A 19,785-nucleotide genomic window follows, 5' to 3' on the forward strand; every position below is an offset into this window, starting at 1 on the left:
CTAATGAATTTTAGATTCATGTATTTTTAAAGATTGCAAGAAAAAGGAGAGTATCTGTTCCAATTATAGAACAATTTCCTCTCAATCAATTATAGTACAAGAAAATGAACAGGACACTAATGGTCAACAAAAATAATTCTACTCCTACTTCTGGAGACAAATCTATGAATGCTCCCTGTAGAAGTTGTAAGTAACTGCAATCTGGGAAAAACAATGTATCAGGCCCTCATTTAAAGGACCACCCATGTGACCTTTGTCTCTCCCAAGATAAAATTACCCTTCAGACACCATAACTGATTACATCCAGGGAGGGGGAGGGGGGTTTATGCTTTTGCTCTTTATAAGCCACTTTTAAAGTTTACAAATGACTGTAAAATATTCAAATGATTGTACAAAAAACTTCGATGAGAAAACAAAACCAGCAGTTTCATCGGCTAAAAGCAGGTGTTCTCTGAACATGAGGTTTTCACGTCAGCAGGATTCTCCATCCCAGGGTTAGAAGGCGGCATGGTGTCCTTGAACAGTGGCTGCCACTGGGCCTCTGGGCTTTCACAATTATGTGGTGAACTGGTCACCACTAACATGAAGGCATTCAGGGAAATCAGATCTCTGCAACAGCATTTACTAAACTCTGCCCGTTTCCTTAAACTAAATGAAGCGTTACCATCTCTGTCATCTTCATGCATGAATACAGTACTTTGCTTAAAAGCTTCTCAACAGAAATGTTAATCTCATAAAACTTCTGGCTGTGGTAATGGCCAGTTTTCATTGCTTTAAACATATTCTAAAATTACAGCCTTGTCAAATGAATCAAAACTGTGTCAACATTCACAGGTACAGTACAACATACATCCTTTCTTCCTCTTTAACAAGACAAAATTACACGCATACAGGATGGCCCAAATTTTAAAAAGTTAAAAAAAATAATGTTTTTATTCCAGGAAAAGTATTGGCATACCAAATATTTTTTAAAGGGTATTATGTTCTCAGGAAATCTGACACATAATGGATAAAATGCATGTACAGTATAAATAAGTAACTTGAAAAATACAAAAAAATTTCTGAAGGGGACCAATCAGAACTTCAATAAAATCTATGAATAAAAACATATGCTTACACCTATAGTGTACAATTATGAAGAGAGATTTAAATTTATAAAGAACTTGAAATATAGTACTGCAAGATTATTCAAAGAAGATTTTTCAAATGTACAAACAATAATAAAAACACAAAAAAAGCCTTGGGCAATGTGCAACTTTCAAAATTACTATCACACCAGCCAAACTAATCCTTAACCACTTTTTAAATGGATTCATTTATACCACTTGAATGCAAAGAGAATATCAAAGATATTAAAACAAAACGAAATAAAGCAAAGAACTCTTCAGTGTCTGACTCACATTTTGTCCCCCAATTTTTTTCACATTTAATAGTTGCATTTTGAAAGTTATTATAAGCTAAGAATTGTGTTTTTCAGTTTCTGTCTACATTTATCTTAAGAATGGCATTTGAAAACTACAATGCTAAGAACTAAAACACATACTTCAAACTTTTAAAAATAAAATAATCACAAAAGTTCACAATTGTGTTAATCTTAGATGTCCATAAATGACGAAAAAGCAAACAAGTCATGTGTTCAGATACTTTTCTTCAGATTACAAGTCTATCTTGATGAGTGCCAAGCCACACCTTCAATATTTGGCACTGAGAGTCTATCTGAACACAATCTGCAAAAAAAAACCCAAAAAAACAAAAAAAAACCTCTAAATAATTCTAAAGACCCTTAGCCATTAAAACCCATTAAGTTTCATTTATTCTCCTAACATGCAATTCGACTTTCCAAAGTCATGTGGGGTTTGCAAGGGGACTTAAACGGGTACAAAATGAAGCTTAAAGAAAACTGGTTAAGGATTCAAAGCACATTAGCTCTGAAATATTAATCTTAACACCCAGACAAAAACGGGGAGGTATGATCTGCACAAAAATACTTTAAATTATTTTGGTTATGTTCTTCATGATCTTCATGTATTTAGCTGCTTGCGGTGCACGAGTGCATCTGCTTTGCTACGTTATATACGTAGGTGATGTCTGGTCGTTTCTCTGGATCTGGGTTGATGCACATATTCACTAACTGTCGTAGCTACAGAGAAAGAAAATAAAAGATGCTTTAGAAAACTATTTCCGTTAGTTATTAAAAACTTTCTGACTAGATACAGATTTACAAGGAAAGTACATTTTCTGACTAAATATTCATATGTGGAATTTAAAGAGCAAACCAAATGAGCAAAGGAAAAAGAAAAAAAGAGAGACAAACCAAGAAATAGACTCTTAACTACACAGAACAAACCGATGGGGACTCGGGTGGGGGGACAGGCGAAATGGGTGATGGTGATTAAAGACTACACTTAGGATGAGCACCGAGTAAGGTAGAGAAGTGTTGTATCACTATATTGCACACCTGAAACTAATATAATACTGTGTGTTAACTATACTGGAGTGAAAATAAAAAATTAAAAAAAATATGTATGACTGCTGTCAATGATTTTACAATTAGTTGAAAACTCCAAGAAGTATGTATAGTCATTGGTGAGTATTAATGTCAAGCAAAATGTATCATCTACAATCAGAGGCTTTAAAATGATTTTACTATTTTTGAAAGAAGCTTAATTAGAAGATAGCAGTCATGAAGGATAAAAGGGTTTTAAGTCTAAGACTCCAAATTAACCGAAGACATATACATGTTTATTTGATCTAGAACATGCTACATTAGTCTCAACTGTAAGTTTAAAGTTTTGTAATTATATACTATATATCTATAGATCTAAATTTTATGAGGCACAGAGTAGATCAGCTATCATATGCATTTATTATACGCTGCTTATATAAATATAAAATGTTTTTATTACTTTCATTTTAAGAAAAACACTCTTCTAAACTAGGAGTAATAAATTAGAAAGTAAATTATGAATGGTATTTTAATCCTCAACTACATGAGGCAGGATTAGCATCTTTACTTTATAGATGAGAGAGCTGAAGTTTACATATTTACATCACAGAAAATATGCACATTTGATAAATTAAAAAAAAATATATCCTCCCATCTGGTCCTAGAGCTGCTGAGTACAAGAATATGGGATTTCATTCTCAATTCCAATTGCCATCAATTTATGAGACTAGGTGTCTTCATAACACTGTATAAGGTCTTTCATAGATGATAAGCCAAATCAAGAGGAAGAGCCATATTCTTTTGCTTTCTAAGCACATCGTGAGAAATAACTTAGATATTTTGAAAACCTGCATTAATTCTTTCTGGCCAGTTATTAGCATGTAGTAAATGTTAATGTTAATGCTACACACACTGAAAGAGGGTCTGAGGATTTAAATTTATATTCCTTGCAATGCAGTATTAAAAATCTGCAAGAGGAACAGCAATACGCAAGGCATTTTATTATGGTGATCTAAGAGAAATTTAAATCAGAATGAGGTTGGCATTTCATCCATTAAAATAAAGACAAATATATTCCATTAAATACAAGATAGAAAACAGTAGGAATCGCATTTATAAGGATACTTCTATTTAAAACATAATGTGTTCTAACAGGTCACCTAGTTGTCAGATATTTTGTTTAGAGATCAAAATGACCAAAAAAAAAATAGCAGAAAAGATGACCAAAAGAAAGATAATTGTGATACAAAAATTCATTCTATTGAACCAAGATGCAAGTAGATGTAATAGCAATTTTTGACAGATTAAACTGGCACATCCTTCAAACTGGTCCAGAAGCCTTATATTTTCAGCCTAATAGTTCAGAACTGGGTGACATTTCCAACCTACTGTAGTAACTGGTCATGTTCTCCTGCCCAGAGAAGAAGGTGGCCAAGATTAAAGATAGATGGATGGAAGTTTAGCTGAAGAGGACAGTGACTCTCTGGCTCTCCAGAATGGAAAGATGAGAACCAGGAGTAATAAAGGAGGACAGAGGTAAAGAATAAGGTAAATTGAGACGTAATGGGGTTAGCAGCTGAGCAATTCCTTTTTAACACCCCCTCACCTTGCCCCGCCTTAAGGATAGCCTTTATTAAGGACTGACGGGAGAATCAGAAACTCTGCAGTAGACAGACTCAAAGCAATACAATGTTTGCTTTTTCTTTTTCTTATGTGGTTCAATCTCTATCTGAAATGTAGTTCAATTTGTCATAAAGATTTATCTCTTCCAGAGAAATTTCTAACAAGTCACATAGTATGAAAGAGATAGAAAATATGCATACCTCAGTATAGTTATGAATCAATTGCTAAATTATTTCCTAAACTTTATTATATCATAAACAAATTAATACAGTATGAAAAGAAGATCCTATAAAATTAAAATATGCTTTAGTAGCAATTCTCACTCATCTGCCACCCCAGTGTCCCTAGAGGGCCTGCTCTGCAAGAGACACAATGCTGGCATTGGAGGACACTGACGGTAAATCAGGTGAAGAACCAGTCCAGAAAGAAAGGCTTATTGTCCAGGGTGGGAAATGAGAAAGTGACTCATTTTCCTTCTGACAATCTGAGTCTTCTTTCCTTTCTTCCTCTCCCTTTTTCATTCATTCAGTCATTCATTCATTTATTCACTCAATAAAATCTTATTGAGCATTTATTATGTGCCAGACAGTTTATTAGGTAGTAAGGATAATGCAATAAATGAAACATACACAGTAACTGCCTGTGGACAGCTTACAGTCTAGTGCAGAAAGAAAGAATGAGAAAGAAATGTATGACTGAGGAAAACATATACATAATTCCCTTATAAACTATAAAGAGATAGGGATCTCAAGAGATATTTATGAGACAGTTAGAGGCACAAGACTGTAAATAACTGTCCAGAAGAAGCAATCATCATTTTCCTCTTTTTCTTTCCATCTATTTAACGAGTTGTTTTAACTGGATTCACTGAGGACATCCAGTGGAAAGTTCTTCATCCCAGGTACAACAATGGCAGCTTTGGTTGGTGTGATGTCCATTTGGATCTTCTATTCAAAACATACTTTTTGTCGTGCCTCGATGGCACAGTCGGTTAAGCGTCTGACTTCAGCTTAGGACATGATGTCACGAGCCCTGCATCGGGCTCTGTGCTGGCAGCTCAGAGCCTGGAGCCTGCTTCAGATTCTGTGTCTCCCTCTGTCTCTCTCTCTTTCTCTGCCCTTCCCCCACTCGCACTCTGTCTCTCTCAAGAATAAACATTAAACGTGCAGACACATGCACACACCTCCTGATTACCTGGCCTTACTCTTCACTTTCACTCCACTTTAGTCTGCCTCCCAGGGCCATAGCCTATGCCGTATTATGATGTCCCGTATTACACAGAAGTGTGGGCACAAGCTCCTCTCCTCCCGGATCTCCCACGCGTGACCCCAGGATGAACGTGCTTTGAGTTGACTGAGACCATTTCCAGTATCTTTCCTCTTTCCTCCTAGTCAATCTTCTGCTTCTGGACTTACATCACTCATTTCCAGATTAGACCTCATGGCACAATCCTTTAACGACTTATTTGGCAGCACCGTTAATAAGTAATTCTTTGGTCTTTTCACTATACCAAGCCTGACAACGGTTTTCTTTGCTTCTCTCCCGGGACGTGAAGGACTGCTGGAAAGAAGTCGCAGACACCATACAGTCTGGAGTCACCAGATTCATGGTTCCAGCTACAGCTAGACTCCACAAGCTGTTCTGCAATCCAACTGTTTGACTCATCAGCTCTATTTCCCCCAATGGCTAATCTCAATCTTCACTAATCTGTAGGCACTGCCCTCAACTCCTTCTCACCCATGACTTTGCCTCCTACCTCACAAAGAACAAACACTGTTAGGCTGCAGTTTTCCTCAGTATCTTATCTCAGCCTGTCAAACACAGCGACATCTGACCCACAGCATCTCTGTTCTGGCCTCATATCTACATCCGATTCATAGCATCTCTGTTGTAGCCTCAGAACTTTTTTTCTACTACTCTCAATTCTACCACTGGGATCTCTTCTAGGATCTGCACCATTATCCACCAGTATCTGGAATATAGTTGGCTATGAATGAATATTTAATGAGTGAATATTTAATGACTGTTATTCTTCTTCTGCATTTTTAACCTCTCCTCGTGTGCTGATTCCTTCATCATAGTCTCTAAGTTTAGTCAAGTTTCTCTTCCTAACCACTGCTCCATCTAATGTATTTGCTCTACAGCTAAATTTCTTGGGGGTGGGGGAAAAAACCCACTATCTTACTATATCAGCTTCCTTAATCTACTCATTTAAGCCAAATACAATCACTTTTTCATCTCCTCCACCCCCTAACAGTACTTCACTGAAATCGCTCTGGCAAAGGTGAACAGTTTGCTGTATGTAACAAACTCTTTTCTGCCTGCCTCATGTGACCTACCTTTCTCCTCGCTGCCGCCGTTGATCGCAGCCCTGATGGCTGCTGTGTCCCCTCTGGCGCCATGCACCATGCTGGTTCTCCTCTCCCTTCTCTGACTTTGTCTTCCTCTGTAGGTTTATCTTCCTCTGGCAATGCCCCCAAAGGCCAGTTCTTTCCTTATCTCTTTTCCCTTCTTCCTCTACCTTCTTGTCCTACACAACCTCATTTACCCCCATGGCTTCAATAACCACCAGCACAACATGCTGAGGAGCACACAAGCATACCTATCCTCAGACCAGACCTCTTTACAGGCTCAGTTAACAGATTTCCAGCCGGCTTCCGAGCACATCTATCTACAAATACCTCATATTAAACCTGTTCAGAACTGAGATTTTATTTTCTCCCCACGCCAGTTCTATCTTGGCAAGGCCTCCAGTTTCTCAAGCCAGAAATCTGAAATTCATACAAGACACTTCATCACACTTCCTCCCCCTTACTTAACAATCATCAACAAAGTCCTACTGTTTCCTGACTGCATTTCTTCTTGCCGCAGACTCCACTGCTTGCACTCAAGCAATAATCTTCCAGCGGACAGCTTTACCTCCAGTTTTTTCCAATCTCCCTAGCACTGCCCAAACACCAAGCTGACCACACTTCAACATTAAGCATTTCAATGGCTCCCCACTGCCCTTTAGAAAGTCTAACCATTAGCATGGTATATTATAGGCTTCTAACATTTGGCTCTTGCTTACCTTTCTAGCCTCATATTTAGCCCAAACCCCTCCTGCCTCCACCCCCACACTACACTCTAACCATAACAAAGCACTCACAGTTCTGTGTTCATGAAACTGTTTTACGCCCTGAATCTTTTGTATGTTGCTTTGCTGCTTATTATAAAGCCTCCCTCTGAATCCCCTACTCACTTGCCTGCCACCTACTCATTCTCTAGAGCCTTCCCTAAACACCCTTATTGGCATGCAGAACTTAGTATTTTCTTTGTCCTCCATCATACCTTCACATACTTTTTTTTGAGGTATAATTGACATTATTATATTAGTTTCAGGTGTTCACATGCTAGTGTTAAAGCCTTTACAACCCTTTATGTACTTCGTTTAGTATCTGTGTTCTCTTATTAAACTGAAAAGACCTGGAGGATGGATATTAGATGAACGGTAAGTGCTGACATGTAAATGAAAGAATGAATGGGGAACTTCTGAGTGAGGAAAAATGGAAAGGCTTTGTGGTCGTAGCAACTGAGCTAAGGTGTGAAGTGCGAATGTAATTTTGATATATTTGATAAAGGGCAGGGAAGATTCTAAGCAGAGGTAACAGAATAAACAAAGGTGCTGAGCTAAAGAAAGTGTAAGGTATATGAAAGCAATGGCAAACACTTCTGAATGACTGGAAAGCAAGCAACAGGGATGAAATGATAAACTGAGGCTAAATAAAGGAAAGGCTTAAGGAATTTAGAATCTATTGATATAGGCAACAGGAAGTCAGTACTTAAGCCAGGAGGGAGAGATCATTAAAGCTATGCTTCGGTTCGTATTTTCTTGGAATAGTCAAAGAACAAAAAGAGAGCAATGCCAGCAGAATGTTCAATTAAGTTTCTCTAAGATTTCAGGCAAGAAATATCGTTCAACGGAAGTTCTCACCAGAGTGTGTGAAAGGAATAACAGAAGGAGGTAACAGAGAAGGAAGAGTGATTTCAAGGGGGCCACAGGGGCACTAAATTTTGAAGGTATTACATCTGGGGTACTGACATATTAAGATTTGGGTAGAACTGTGAATTTCTGAATTCAGGGCTTAATTCTGTATCTACATCCAGATAACTGAATTAGATATATGAAACAAGTTTTATGACTCTACCCATATCAGGATTATGAAAATAAAGGAGATAACTAGATAAAAGAGTTTAACCTATACTGAACATAATATTGCAGTGTGTGGTTCTCTTCAATACTCATGTGTTAATTTAGTTTTACTTAAGGGCAGGTATCTTTCTGGATTCAAAAAAAATCCTGTTTTTATATAGGATTTGCTATCTTACAGAATCTTCCATATCCTTTTAAAGTATTGAAATTTCTCATAACAAACTCAATTTACAGCGGGAGAAAATTAAGAACCAATTAAAAAATTAATGGTGAAACCTGAACTGAAATCCAAGTCATGTGATTTTTTAATGCAGGCCTTTGTCACCTTTGTTGAGGGCTTGCTGACTTTTATCTAAGCTGGCCTTTTGGTCTGAATTCTTCATGATGCCTAATACAGCTGTGCATGCTTAATGATTTCTTAGTAACACTAACTGGTTAAATTTTGAATCATTAGCACTATAGAGGGATATCACTTGGTTTGAGATATTATCTGAATTCCAATCAAGAGAGATGAGTTATGGGGCGCCAGGGTGGCTCAGTCGGTGAAGCATCTGACTTCGGCTTGGGTCATGATCTCACGGTCTGTGAGTTCGAGCCCCGCGTCGGGCTCNATTTAAAAAAAAAAGAGAGATGAGTTACTAGGTATTGATAGGAAATACCAGTTCTATGGTGGCTGCCATAGAGTAGAGAAGGTAGAATCTCAGGTGATTTATTCAGATTCTCAAGGGTTGGTGTGACTTCCATGAACACAGTGGTGAGATGCCTCAGCTTTAATCGACGGGGTCAAAGCTGACTTGTTTTTTGTTTTCCCTTAAGCAAATCAGCAGACTAGAATCCACCACTCTAGGTTCTTTGCAAAGAATATTAATGGTGTATTGAATATTGAAAAATTTGAATGTTCAGAGTCCTGAAAGGTGTGCTACATAGCCCCTATCAAACTCTTGTTGAGAAAATGAAAATTTAGGGAAGGCCTTGAAAGGGTTAAAAATCACCTTTATAACTTTGGATAACCTTAGCTCAATTCCTTAATCAAATTAGGCCACCAGGAGGCTGCATCGTGGGAACATACTGGTTTATCCCAACGCCAAATCACCTTTCCAAAACCATGCTTTAATGCTTGCTTTCGGCCTTTATCAAACATCACATAGGTATTTTCTGTGTAATTGTTACTAAAGACACTGCCTGGTTCATTCTTCATAGATCCTTACAGAAGATATTTCTATTATAATTTAGTGGAAAAGAACATTAGCTTCTCTGGGTAACCGGTGCATTGTCTCCTTAAAAACAGAAACAATTTACTGTTTCCCTTTGAGCCCTGACAGAAGGGCAGCAATAACCAGATGGGCAGCTCAACCACAGCAACTCTTGTTGGCCATTAGGTGAGGTGTGTTTACATTCCTTTCTATCCTTGCTTCTGAAATGGTACTTCCACTTCTATTTTAAGAACTTGGTAAGTTAAGTCTTTTATTATCAGTTATCATAATTCCTTTTTGAAAAAAAAAAAAGACAGACTGAACACAAAATGGGAGATTTATATAGGTCTGGAATCTTAACTGGATGCAGTTTTCCTTAATATATGTGAGATAACTACCATAACTACCGGTTGTTCTAAAGGTACATCTAAACAGAATTGTTAATGCAGTGGAGGAAAAATTAGTTACAACAGTCTTTGGGCAATGTTAAAAAAAAAATCACAATGTAAAACTTACTTGCATGTTACAAATAGCCAGGGACTAAATTTTATACCTTTAATTATTTGGTTTAAAAATACAAATTTATATGGATCTATGAAATGTCTTGTCATACCAGATACCAATTCAAGTTATATAAATAAGGACACATCTCATCCTGTCTTCTTTTTTTTTTTTTAATGTTTTTATTTATTTCTAGGAGAGAGAGAGAGACAGCGTGAGCAGGGGAGGGTCAGAGAGAGAGAGGGAGTCACAGACTCTGAAACAGGCTTCAGGCTCTGAGCTGGCAGTCAGCACAGAGCCCAACGTGGGGCTCGAACCCACGAACCGCGAGATTATGACCTAAGCGAAAGTCGGACGCTTAACCGACTAAGCCACCCAGGCACCCTCATCCTGTCTTCTTTTAATGTATCTAAGAGTGTAGTATCACTTTTACATGGTAGAGTTATTTGTGCCTCTGCTATAATGGCTAGGAGGATAAAATTGTCACCTACATATTAGAAACCAGGGAAGGAGTAACATTAAGAGCCGGTAGAAAAGAGGTTAAAAGTCATTCAGTAGAGGAAGAGGACAAACTCTTACCTTTGCCAGATAGTTTCTAATTTTAAGTTGTTCAAGTAACTACCCAAATCAGGTTCATTTGGTTACTCATTATTGTTTCACTTTCTGCAGCCAGTCAACACATCTAGAGGCCATGTTATTTAGAAATAGATGCCCCATACAACTAGTAGTTAGTTTTTCTAGGTTTCCAGTGAAAAACTGGAATATAGTTCCCCTAAACATTGCAGATCAAAAGATCTCTATGTGCTCTATGAGGTAGCTCTGGGCTTCAACTATATGGTATTTTCCAGTACCAGAATGGAGAGAAACCCATTTCCTAAAATCATATATATATTGAGTTCCTCTCATGAATCAGGCACTATCCTGTACATTTTACATTTTTACATTGCTTAAAAAGTCAGTCTTCATAACAACTCTATGGGGTGGGCGCTCCTATGACGTTTTACAGAGGAGCAACATTCCCAAGGCCACAAAGGCAGTAAGGAGCACAGCCTGGATTTGAACTGAAGTAGTCTAGCTTCAGAGCACTGTGTTCTATATACTGCTTGAGAAAAATCTTAATGTGCAGGCTCCTTCATGACTACCTTTGCACAAAGGTGGGAGACCTGCCAGATAGACAAGGATGGTTTTAGACTATTTGATTCTCTAAAAGATGCTAGCTGTAAAACTGGCTCATCTAGTTTCTAAAATAGATAAGTCCTCATATTTCATAGGCCAACTCTAGTCAAAAAGCAGACCCCTAAATTTTTTCTAGGACTCTAAAAACTTGCAATGAGATACAGGCCTACTTTATCCATTAGAAATACATTTAAATGATGACAAAAAATGTTAGGGTTAGTATCATGATTAGAGTGACAATTTTAATGTGTTTTTTTTTAATTTTTAGAGAGAGAGAGGGAGCATTGAGTGGGGGAGAGGGGCAAAGTTAGAGAGAGAATCTTAAGCAGGCTCCATGCTAAGAGTGGAGCCATATGTGGGGCTCAATCCTACGACCCTGGGATCATGACCTGAGCCAAAATCAAGAGTTGGATGCTCAACTGAGCCACTTAGGTGCCCCTTAATGTTATTTCTAATCCTATTCATGTATTAAAGTGACAATAACTCCCTCCAAATAAAAAAAATTGTACTTGAATTTAACATGCAATGACTTCTTTATGTCAGATTATAAACTTACACAGTGACTGATGAATTATAAAAACTTTCTCTAAGTTTTCTCTCAGAAAGGCAAACATTAAATAATCAAAATGCAACAATTATCTTAGAGATTTACCTCAATGGTAGACTTTATATTTTTTTAAAAAGTTCCTATCAACTTCTGGAAGAAAAGAAGTTAAAAATCTTTAACATTTGCCTAGTATTTTGCAAAAATTCTAAGTACAGTACCATTAACCATGTTCAAAAACACATACGTTCATACAGTAACTTTAAGGATTTTCTATATATTCCTGTATTTCAGGCTTCAATTTCTGATAACATCATTAGACAACTTGTTCAAAAGAATTTTTGTGTTTCAACTGAGGGAGTTAGCTTTTCACTTATTCCTTTATATTGTAGAAATAATGCCAAAATCAGCAGATATTACAACTTTGATAAAAATAAATAGAAGTAAAGAAACTTTTTGTGGTTTAGGGTATGTCAAAATTTTTGATTAGTTTGTATTACTAACATGTTTGTAAAAAACTGCACTTAAAAAAACTATTTTATATGACAATTTAAAAATAAGGCAAAAGAGAGGTCTGATCACACAAAAAACATTTATAAAATCGGAAGGAAAACTGTTTTATTCAGATGTGTAAAGGAAATTTAAAAAGCAATACAGAAACATTTAAATAAGAAAAAGCATAGAGAGTAAAAATAAAATCAATTCTCTATGACATTTCTAAAGGATTATGAAATCACAGTCATATGGAAATTAATGAATATTTGTTTTAGTAAAGTGGGGAAAATACCAAAATATATTGATTTATGTATTTCCAAAGAAATATCAAAGCATATGGGTTAGTACCAGAAATATTTAAAAGAAGAGAGTGTTAACAGTCATTGTTGTCAGGGCGATAACCCAATTATGTATCAAGTTCAGTCACGTACAGGTAATAACAATAGGGCTCTTTGTGCATTATAGCTTTAGGTCACTAACACAATTCTCAATAGAATAATAAAGACTGGTGCTATTGGTACTGTTTCTTTTTCACCCCCATCTTAATCCCTCTGAGACCAATTATGTTATATCAGCCTCCCAGATATACCCAATTTCCATCTACCCAAGGACATATTTTAGCACCCCAAAGTGGGTCTAATACATTAAAGTACACTATATTTCGGAGCTTTAGATATTTATACAAAATGATTAGGCGTACCCAACTTGTACACCAAAGCGTCACTTGTGATTGACTTGGGGGTGGAGGGAGAAGGGAAAAGAAAGCAATCTTACACAGATATAAGGTAATGTAATGTCTATATTTCACAACTGAAGATCATTCAGTGTGTCTTTTGAAAACTGTTAAAGTCTTACAGAAAGTTACATGGTTTTATAGGATCCCACAGGAGACGTGAAATATAGGGCACCGTTTTGGATTCATGTCTTCAAGGAACAAGTACCCTGTGTCACTTCAGAAGCATAAGTGAACAAAGGGCCTACTTAAATATATTTTTAAACAAAAATGGAACATTCAAAGCTTAAAGATCTAATCTTATATGGCAACTCTACGTAAAGTGGTCAATTGATATTATAAATGGTGAGAAGAGTTAACTTACTAAACCCATTTTTTAAGAAGGAAAATCAAACAATATTAACAGTGTTTGAGATAATACCCAATGTTAAGTTAATCTTAATAAATAATGGCACAGTTATATATTTATTTTTATAAATAGTCTCAACTCATTTAGCATTGGATTATGTGGTTATAAGGAGTACAGAAATATTTGTAAAAACAGATTTAGCTCCAAACATTAATTGTGCCATTTATTTTAATGTCTCTCATTTAAATATTCTTGGGATAGTGTATTAGAAAGTTTCCTCCAGCACAAATTTAAATAACATGGTTCATTTTGACTAACAACTCCAGGAAATATATACAGTTCTATTAAAAGTCATGAATCTGGCAACTGTAAACTATGTAGACTCCTCCAATGAATAAAAAAGTTTTATAAATTTAGTTTAACTTCAAAGTATGCAAAAATAATAATCTGTACCTGAGACTCCCCCTTATACACACAAAGTAGCAGCTCTTTTATGACTAAAACAAAGGTCATGTTTTTGTTATGGACGTAGATTTCAAAATAGGCTTCTTTAAGCATATTCTGAGTTTAAATATAATATAAACAAGTTATTTATAAACGTTAGGTGAAAAAAATCAGTTATAATTTTCAGCACTCATTCTTCTTTAAGAGTAACTCTTTGGAAAATAAATTTTACCTTATTAGTAAAATTGTGACAAACTGTAACACTATTTGATTGGTAGAGTATGGATCAATGTATCTGATATCTTAGTGGAAACGTGTGTAGTTTCTACATACTCTAATATGTAAAAATAACACTATCCTTCTGCAAATAGCTTGCTCATTCTTTCATTATTACATGCCCCCTCCCCCCCTGCCCTGCCTCTGTTTATCAAAAGGCAGAGGGAAGGAGATTCCATATAAACATGTTAGGTAAAAACAGAGAAAAGAAAGACGAAAGAATGTTAAGTCTAATGGTAGAAGGAAATCATGAAACGCTCGCTCACACAACACCTGAGAGTTTACTTCAGGCTGTGTGATACTGTAGCACACGCAGTGGGATGCCATGAGTTGGAGGCACGATAGTGTCTAGTCTAGTAGTGGCTCTGACACTACCTGGCTCTCTATTTGCTCATATGTGAAATGGGAAGAATGTCCACTGCCTTTATTTCTTTAACAGGCAAGTTCTTACATGGCTTAAAAAAATGGTGATTTCTAAGTAGATAAAAAATCAGTATTCCAATTTTATTTAAAGCCATGTAAATATATTTACACTCGACATGAACCTATAAATATCTGAAATCCGTTTGGTTCAACTAAATATTTTTTAATTTATACATAATCAAATATAGAAAAAGCACTGTACTTTTTAATCTTTATATTTTAAATACCCTGGAAAAATCAAGACCTGTCTCAAGAATAACTAAAATGGTGCTGGAAATTCTTAATGCATTTAAGTAAAGTTGGGTAAACTATTCCTGGAAGGCAGAAAGGTAGAACAATTANGGAAGGAAGGAAGGGAGGGAGGGAGGGAAGAAGGAAGGAAGAAAAGGAGGGACATTGGAATGGAGGCTAAAGTAAAAATGAAAGTTTGTTATTTATGAGGTAAAAGTTTATGAGAGTTCATTCATTCTCCATTAGTTCTGATTGGATGTGACCTTTTGGCTTGGTATTTTAGAAGATAACTGCATACTTGAGAAGTAGTCCCATTCATTGATTTTTAATAAGAATAGACACCTTTCTATCTGTGAGCAGGAGACACAAAAGTGGCAAAATGAACACATTTAATGTACAAGAGAAGCATTAAATAATCTGGAAATTGATTATGAGCTCAATAATTCTACTTCCAAAATTATATTTTGGCTTCTCCATGTATAAAAAGAAGCCCTACTGAGTTAGCAAGTTTTCAAAAATATAATTAGAAGATAACCACAGATACTGACAGATACTGTATCCGACAGAAGATTTTGTTTACAATGACCTTAAACTGACTTGGAAGCTGGTAAATACCTGCTCTGGCAAGTCAGCACAGATGCACAAGAGCTACTACAATGTAGCTGACTTCATTCAGGAAGTTTCTACCCTTTCACCCATGTTCTATATAGGTGTTTAAATTTGTTTCTGCACAAAGTATTGTTTTTTCAAATCCTGAGTTTAATTTCTACTTTCTCGGGGCGCCTGGGTGGCTTAGTCGGTTAAGCGTCCGACTTTCGCTTGGGTCATGATCTCACGGTTTGTGGGTTCGAGCCCCGCGTCGGGCTCTGTGCTGACTGCCAGCGCAGAGCCTGGAGCCTGTTTCAGAGTCTGTGTCTCCCTCTCTCTCTGACCCTCCCCTGCTCACGNTTCTGCACAAAGTATTGTTTTTTCAAATCCTGACTTTAATTTCTACTTTCTCGGGGCGCCCGGGTGGCTTAGTCGGTTAAGCGTCCGACTTTCGCTTAGGTCATGATCTCGCGGTTCGTGGGTTCGAGCCCCGCGTCGGGCTCTGTGCTGACTGCCAGCGCAGAGCCTGGAGCCTGTTTCAGAGTCTGTGTCTCCCTCTCTCTCTGACCCTCCCCTGCTCACGCTGTCTCTCTCTCTCTCTCCTAGAAATAAATAAAAAATATTTTTAAAAAAATGTCTACTTTCTCAAACCAAGGTCACCTTTATTCTCCCTATTTATTTCCATGTTTCACTTTAGTCTGCTTGACTCAACTTCCCAGAACTTCCTTCCAAGCTTATCTGTTCAAACCTAAAATGGTGACAAGTTTCCCAAAAACAACCCCCAAGGTACAATTCTGTTTAGTCTTTGTCCTGTCTTCTCTATTTAGTTAAGAATTTTTTACAATAAATAAAAAGTGTTGAAAGAGACAGAATTTCCATTCTGCATATTAATGCTCGGATTTTCAAAAAATATATTGGCTAAAAAGAATTCAGCACAGAGTCACACTTTATACTTTGTAAATAACTGTCAATATTAACTATTCACTGTTGTTTTGCAACTTAAGAGTCATGAGATAACTCAGTGAACAACAGTGAAAATGCATACTTTTGATGACCACTCCTGTGGCTCTTAAATTAAATACTGAAACTGATGGAAAAAAATCCATTTGTCTTATTTTCCAATAAATGGACACTGGGCATTCCAAAATGATGCTGCTTGTTGATAAGAATGAAAAATCATAGGGTGGGTAAAATCAATAAAATAAAATCATCATAGCCTCTGGCCTGTCTTTTGAGTAATTGTCTGCCTTTACTGGATGGAAAGAAAGTTCTTTGAAGAAGTTTTTTCATTCATCTAATTGTCAAATAATGGGTGCATTTATTTTTTTCATTTATGCCTTTAATCTCACTCTTTCACGTCCTCATTCCATCAATCAATCGCTGAACCTTCTTAATATGCCAGGCCCCAGAGATACACAGACAAAAAGCAGTTACTGCTACTTGGGAGCAGGAACTAGACTGTCTGGAGGTGGGAGGTAGGGGCTGGGTTTAAAGAAATGACTGCCACGCAGTGTATTACCAAGGGAGGAGGGTATGGGGAGAGAAGAAAAGGAAGTAAGAAAACAGTGCGGGAGAGGATGCCCAAGCTTTGCTTCAAAAAGAGAAGTTCACCTGGTAAAGAACATGGAAAGGGGGATTTCAGAAAGACGAAATGGAACCCATAAAATCATGGAAACTCATGGAACTCTGAGGAGAACCTGCACTGTGAGAGGTAGGGAAAGAAGAGAGTATCCTGTGATCAGTAAGTCTGTATAGATAAGCCAGGATCAGATTATAGGGGTCCTTTTGAGTCATAATTCCTTGTACATAGTAAATGTTCAATAAATGTTAACTTCACGGATGTTAACTGCATAACAGCAACAATGCCACGTTTAAACCTAAGAGATATCTAAGGAAAAATATCTATCTTTTCAACTCAAGACTTTTATGGCTTTAAATACAGTAGTTCCCAGGGATACACGAATGAGATCGTTACTGGAAAAAGAAAGAACACTGAACACCAAAAGCTATTGTTTGCCATAAACAAAAATACTTTACGAAGCTATAAAATATACATATCCCAATATGAGTCATGCACAGCGGACATATTTCAATCTATAGCCCTAATCACTTGTACAGAATGATAACAGGATCATTCAAAAGGAAAGATTTGACATACAGGCTTATTCTTCCGAAGGATACTATTTCTCCTTTTTGGTTTGTAATGCTTGAATATAAGAAATAAAAAACACACCAAACCTTTAAATTCTGAATTCTCCTAACTGGAATGACTATACCTAGAAACAAACCTTACAGAGTTCCTTATTCCTGTTGACCAAGGCTGGTTGGCGGGCATGGCTACTATTTTTATGAAATGCTCCCTTCGAAACCTCTTTGGGCAGGAGCCTTAACAATGTAGCAGTAGCTAAAATCAAGTTGATAAGCTTCCAAATAGATATTTAGTGGGAAATTAATTTGCTGAAATTTTTTTATTTTTCAAACAGTTACAGGGACTGCTATGGATTTAGCTACAAAATGGACACTTAGCGAACTGGTCCTTTAATTAAAAGTTCGTCATTTAAAAACTTTATACTTCACTTTTCATTGTTTCATGTTAAAAAAAACTAAATGGCAATTTGAACTTTTAAAGGCTCTAAAAAGCCTACTATCTAAGGAAATATTTGAGATACCATTAAAGCGTAACAGCATCAAATCTGTTCAGGTTTTTTGCTACCATAAATTCTGAATAATTATTTTACAGAGTTCCTACTTAAGGGGAGAAAATATTTATTAGCACATCTGCATTTCAAAGCTCTTGTTCTGAGAACTCTTCTATATAACTGAACAGATTAGAGTAACATTATTAGTCTCTATTTTTCTTATCTCATTTCTTTAGTAAGAATTCATTTCCATGTTTACCCAGTTTAATAGCCTTCTATTTCACCACAGCATCCAGAGAGATTTTACCAATATGAGAAACTGCACTGTCTTCTTTGGAAAGTACCCCATATAGCATGTTGTGCTTTATATCTCTTTTTGAGACTGGCGACTATATGGGGTGAGGTAAAAAGTGGAATCTATTTTCCTTTCCCAACTCTAAGACCTTCTATCTGGGCCAGACTTTGATATTTGCCCCTTGGCTGAGAATCCGCATATCCAACTTCACACTTAGCTGCGGTGAAGTAGCCCTGCAGGCAGGCCGACTTCAACGAACCACTAGTGGTATCATCATTAAAATCCTGCTGAAGGTCACCATGGTAACCGCCTGCTGAGGCTTCACTGCTGCACTCGGCATCTCCTAATCAGCTACCATGTGAAATGCAAATTCAGACAGTCTGAAAATTAGTCAAGAAGAATAGGGGATGAGGATGCAGATATGTGAAATATTCATGCGCTTCATGGAAAAAAGAAGACAGCATGAATGACACAACAAAGAGCGGCCCCTGACATTCTTGCCATCATTTTGCATTATTGTTCACACCCTACTGTATTTCCAGGCCTATCGTTCTGAAGTTGGTTTTGTGAAATGCCGTATTTATATTCCATACCCAAAATAGTAATTAAAAATGGCTAACATAATAGCGTTAACATCAAATAAGGGTAATACTTCTAAATTATCATCCCTGCCTTATCAGAGTTTATTTTAATTACTTGAATACAAAGGCTATGAAACAAACAACAACAACAACAACAACAGGCATGAGGGATTATTACTATAAAAACCAAAGGGAAAAAAGGTACTTAAAGTATTCTAGGACCTCAAATGCTTTCCATATGCTAAAAATTCTTTAGAGAGATTATTCAAGTTACATTGACTCAATCTTCCTCGTATAAAACTAAAACCGATTCCTATTCATTTCAAGACAGAGTGACAAGACTGCCTAATAAGTGAATGTTATAATTGTTTTATATTTTTTCTTTGCTCCTTGCCATTTCCCTTGGGCAAAAAATCTGTTGCTCATGAGAGGGTGAGATGTCCTAACTCAAGACAGTGTTTTCTCTGGGTACGTTCCCCAGTAAGCTTTCCAAAAAGACTTATGTGAATACATTTAGTTAACCCAAGATAGTGCTGTTCTGCCTATCTTCTGCTTACATTCTGCCAAAATGGGAGAGGTTTTGCTCAATAAAAATCTGTATGTTGGGTAGAGCCAAAACAACTTACTTCGATGAACTACCAAAGCAAGACAAGGATTCAGACTCAGATTTTAATACAGTAAAGTTTTCTAAAATTTTCAATCCCGCCCAATATACACTTTAACATGTCCACTAATGACAACCTCCAAACATTTCCCACAGGGACTTGACTGCAACAGTGACAGGTGAGATATGGTCAAAGGAGGGAGGGTTAACTCCGAAGGAACAAGGTGGAGACACGTAAAGCTAAAAGATGTATGTTTCAAACTGTGGAAAACATGGATGAGAGGGACATTCTGCCCAAATGCAAAGTTGTAACTGTTGGTCTGAGACTGTGAGAGTGAGTTGAGCAGTTGCCTTATTAAGACGGCACCAGCCATGTTGGTCAGCGAGAGCCGAGGTCTGAGCCCAGATTCTGCCCTTTGCCGTGTTCAGTATGCCGCCAAGTCAGCTACTCT

At 36.9% G+C, this 19,785-nt stretch overlaps 1 protein-coding gene across 4 annotated transcripts in view; it reads right to left on the reverse strand.

The window, feature by feature from the left end:
- Window positions 1–1,783: 1,783 nt before the first annotated feature.
- NEK7 (NIMA related kinase 7) overlaps window positions 1,784–19,785 on the reverse strand; it is a 182,569-nt gene continuing 164,567 nt past the window's right edge. For all 4 annotated transcript variants that reach the window (XM_077775155.1, XM_077775156.1, XM_077775152.1 and 1 more), the window contains one exon: window positions 1,784–2,140. In XM_077775155.1, coding sequence (XP_077631281.1) covers window positions 2,030–2,140 — 111 coding nt within the window. In that variant the 3' untranslated portion in view covers window positions 1,784–2,029. The remainder of the gene's footprint in view (window positions 2,141–19,785) is intronic.

The sequence above is a fragment of the Crocuta crocuta genome, unplaced genomic scaffold (genome assembly GCF_008692635.1).
Source record: "Crocuta crocuta isolate KB4526 unplaced genomic scaffold, BGI_CrCroc_1.0 scaffold207, whole genome shotgun sequence".
Classification (NCBI taxonomy): domain Eukaryota; kingdom Metazoa; phylum Chordata; class Mammalia; order Carnivora; family Hyaenidae; genus Crocuta; species Crocuta crocuta.